The following is a 3,297-nucleotide window of genomic DNA, read 5'->3' as shown; positions in this document are numbered from 1 at the left end:
CTTTTTCTTCCCCCCCCCCCCCCCCCTTCCCAAATTACTGTAAATACAAATCCCTCTGCACAAAAGGAAGTTGCTGTAATGCCCTGACCCAGTACCCTACTTACTTTATAGACAAACTGGCCCTCTTTAGCTAGCTCCTCTGGGTTCTGTAAGATGGACTTATAATTTTGTGGTAACTTCTGGTAAACTTGAAACTGGAAACTCCTGTTGAGGTAAATAGAAACATGAATAATGCATACGGGTGTCAAAATAAAAAGCAGCATAGGCATTTAACGTTGCTTCTATGAATCAGTGTCCAGATTCACACCCTAACATGATGAGTGGGAATGTCACACCTCTGAGCTGTTGCTTAAGGCTCTGGGGGAAGAGATTCCATTTTGACCCTTTTTGCATCCTGAGGGCTTCAGACAACTGAGGTCTAGGAGCACTTCTTTTTTTTTTTTTAAAGCAAATGTAAGGTTCCAGATTTTCACATGTTTTCACGGGAAGATTCTGTGACATTTTCTGTGACCCTTGAATCAAGACAGCTTCCTTTGTTTTTTGTTTTTAATGTTGTCACATGAGGATATTTCATGCAATGTAATTAACCTCTAGGGGTGAAGTCCTGGCCCTGCTGATGTTATGGGAATTTTGCTGTTACACGGGGCCAGGATTTCACCCTGGGAGTGAGTGAGTGGGATCTCAGTTGGGTAGATATTTGGGGTAATTAAATCTACGCTTGCTGGTTCCTGTGCAGGGGAATTCACACACGAGATGCAGGTTCGAATACGGCAGGAAATGGAGAAGGAGAAGAGAGTGGAACAGTGGAAAGAAAAGTTCTTTGAGGACTACTATGGGCAGAAGTAAGTAATACCACCTCACCTGCCTCACTCTGGCTTGGTCAAGTGGAGGGGGATGTCTTGGAGAAACAGCAGCATATGCTCATTTAGGATTGTTAATTATGGGGTGAATCATTCCAGGATCCTTGGGTTTGCTTCTGGACCCTTAGGTGAAGGTGGCTGATCCCAGCAGAGTTCTAGCACCCATCAATGTTTTTGTCCCCTGGACTAGTGATGTTGCAGATGTAGTTTTATGCCGCAACTCTTGACTCTCATAATGACCACGTAAGAAGTCTTTGTCTGTTGGTTTTATCTAGGGCTTGATGAGTGTCTACTTTGCGTTCCATAAAGAGCCAAATACAGCTCTGTTAGTGCATGCTGTGATTGATAAACTACAGCCCTCCAGTGGGGTGGAATCTGACCTAACGAGGCTTGTTCTGGCCTTTTAACCAGTTCTCTTCTTTGCAGGTTGGGTTTGACTCGAGAAGAATCTCAGCAGCAGAATTCGGTGCAAGATGCTGAGAACAGGACTGGGTTGTCTGTCCAGGGAGAAGCCTCAAGGCCACTGCGTGGTCCTTCTACACGGCAGCGAGATGGACACTTCAAGAAACGCTCCCGGACAGATCTGCGATGCAGAGCAAGAAGAAGCCTGTATAAAATACGTGAGCCTGAGCAAACTGAGACTACCAAAGAGACGGCATCTGTGGCACCAGATTCCTCCTTCCATAGAGAGATGAAAGCTGACGCGGACTTGAAAGAAGATCTGACGGGCTCTTCCTCAGCATCGTTGAAGCCAGAGAGTTCAGGATTGCTGGTTTCTCCAGAGGCATCCAGACTGCACAGCAAACTGGAAGATCTGTCACTGGCAGCTGCATCCGTAAACAGAATTCCCAGTTTGCCACAGGAGAACTCAGCTCGAGAGTCAAAGGACCAGAAGAGGAAATGCTTTGAGGAGGCTGCCTCTGCCTCCTTTCCCGAAAAGAAGCCCCGGCTTGACGATCGTCAGTCCTTTCGTAACACAATTGAAAGTGTTCACCCAGAAAAGCCACAGCCTACTAAAGAGGAGCCCAAAGTCCCACCCATCCGGGTAGGAGAGAGAATTATTATTGCTTATTACTGTAGGGATATCTTGCCCGGTAACATCAAAGTAACACTAAATATATCAAGTGTCATCTTGAGGGGGATGAAAGAGTCGCTCATTGATTGAGCTGGCTAACATCTAACTACTGCATTCTTTTGGTTTGTTTAGACAGTGGTGCAGAGTGAAAAATCATTCCAAGGTGTCCTGCACAAGAATACACAATAGCTTTGATTTATTACACAGGTTGCTTGTAGGTCTGCGAGCATAGGAATACTTTTTCCTGGTGCTCGCTGAAGTAGTGCAGTAAAGACTTTTACAGATCCTGTTATCATAACCTCCCTGCCTGTGGGGTGTGAAGGAGAGGTTTCCAGCTTCCCTGAAACTCCGGCTGTGCCCTGGGATAGGGGGAGCCTGTTCTACCGAGTCCAGAGTGATTGCACCCGATAGAAATCAAAACTGACTCTTCTCTATAAAGTGCCGACTCTGGTGGTGCTTATCCCATCAGTTTAGTATTCGTCTGCAGGACAACAAGGATGATGTCACCATAAAGTAAATCTTAAAATGTGGCGTGGCACAGTGTGAGCAGAGGCGAAGGGCAGCTGCAAAATCCCTCTGCAGAAATTTTAGCCAAATGCATTGAATTTCCCTAATGCTCATTTTTGTAAATCAGTTTAGAACACAATGCCTTTTGGCTTTTAAGAACCATCCACTGTTGGATTTAAATACCTTCTGACCCTTTTTTTCCCTGTGGTTTTCTTTCAGATTCAACTTTCACGTATCAAACCACCCTGGGTGGTTAAAGGTCAGCCAGCTTACCAGATATGCCCCAGGATCATCCCCAACACGGAGCCCTCTAGCCGGGGCAGGACAGGTGCCAGAACACTCGCAGACGTTAAAGCCCGTGCTTTGCAAGCCCGAGCCCAGCGAGAGGCTGCTACAGCCATTGGAGGCGGGGGTGGGCCAGGAGGAGGAGGGGGGAGCAGCACAGATAAAGGAGGAGGAGACTCCAGTAGCCATACAGAGCACAGGAGATCAAAGAGAACTCATGGAAAGTGTTCGTCAAATCTACAACGAACACAATTACTGCCGCCTCCCCCTCTAGAGGGAGAAGAGGCTAATTCCGAGATAGCTGTGCAAGTAGCTAACACACATTCCTCCGGACCTGCAAAACCGGATGCCTGCGCTCCTAACAGCGAGGGAGGCTGTCTTCTTGAACGTGCTGCAGATGCTGTCTCAGGGGGAGCTCAGCTTACTGCTGCTTCAGCTAAACTCCCACGCAGCAGTCCTTTGACTGGGTCGTCCTTTGACACTGCGACTTCTGAGGAGCAGGAAGACAGCTCTGAGCCACTCCTCCAGGACATAAGGGCTGAAAGCCTGTGCAGTAAGCAGGCATGCAGT

General features: G+C 47.5%; 1 protein-coding gene across 1 annotated transcript in view; it reads left to right on the top strand.

Moving 5' to 3' along the window:
• The window catches only part of ASXL1 (ASXL transcriptional regulator 1), a 20,966-nt gene that overhangs the window by 14,171 nt on the left and 3,498 nt on the right, over positions 1-3,297 (top strand). The window contains 3 exon segments of the mRNA XM_025212174.1: positions 737-842; positions 1,287-1,905; positions 2,662-3,297. The exon segment at positions 2,662-3,297 is cut by the window's right edge and continues 24 nt beyond it. Of these exon segments, the coding sequence (XP_025067959.1) occupies positions 737-842; positions 1,287-1,905; positions 2,662-3,297 (1,361 nt within the window).

The sequence above is a fragment of the Alligator sinensis genome, unplaced genomic scaffold, assembly GCF_000455745.1.
Source record: "Alligator sinensis unplaced genomic scaffold, ASM45574v1 scaffold1032_1, whole genome shotgun sequence".
Classification (NCBI taxonomy): domain Eukaryota; kingdom Metazoa; phylum Chordata; order Crocodylia; family Alligatoridae; genus Alligator; species Alligator sinensis.
This window is presented reverse-complemented; position numbering and strand designations above follow the sequence as displayed.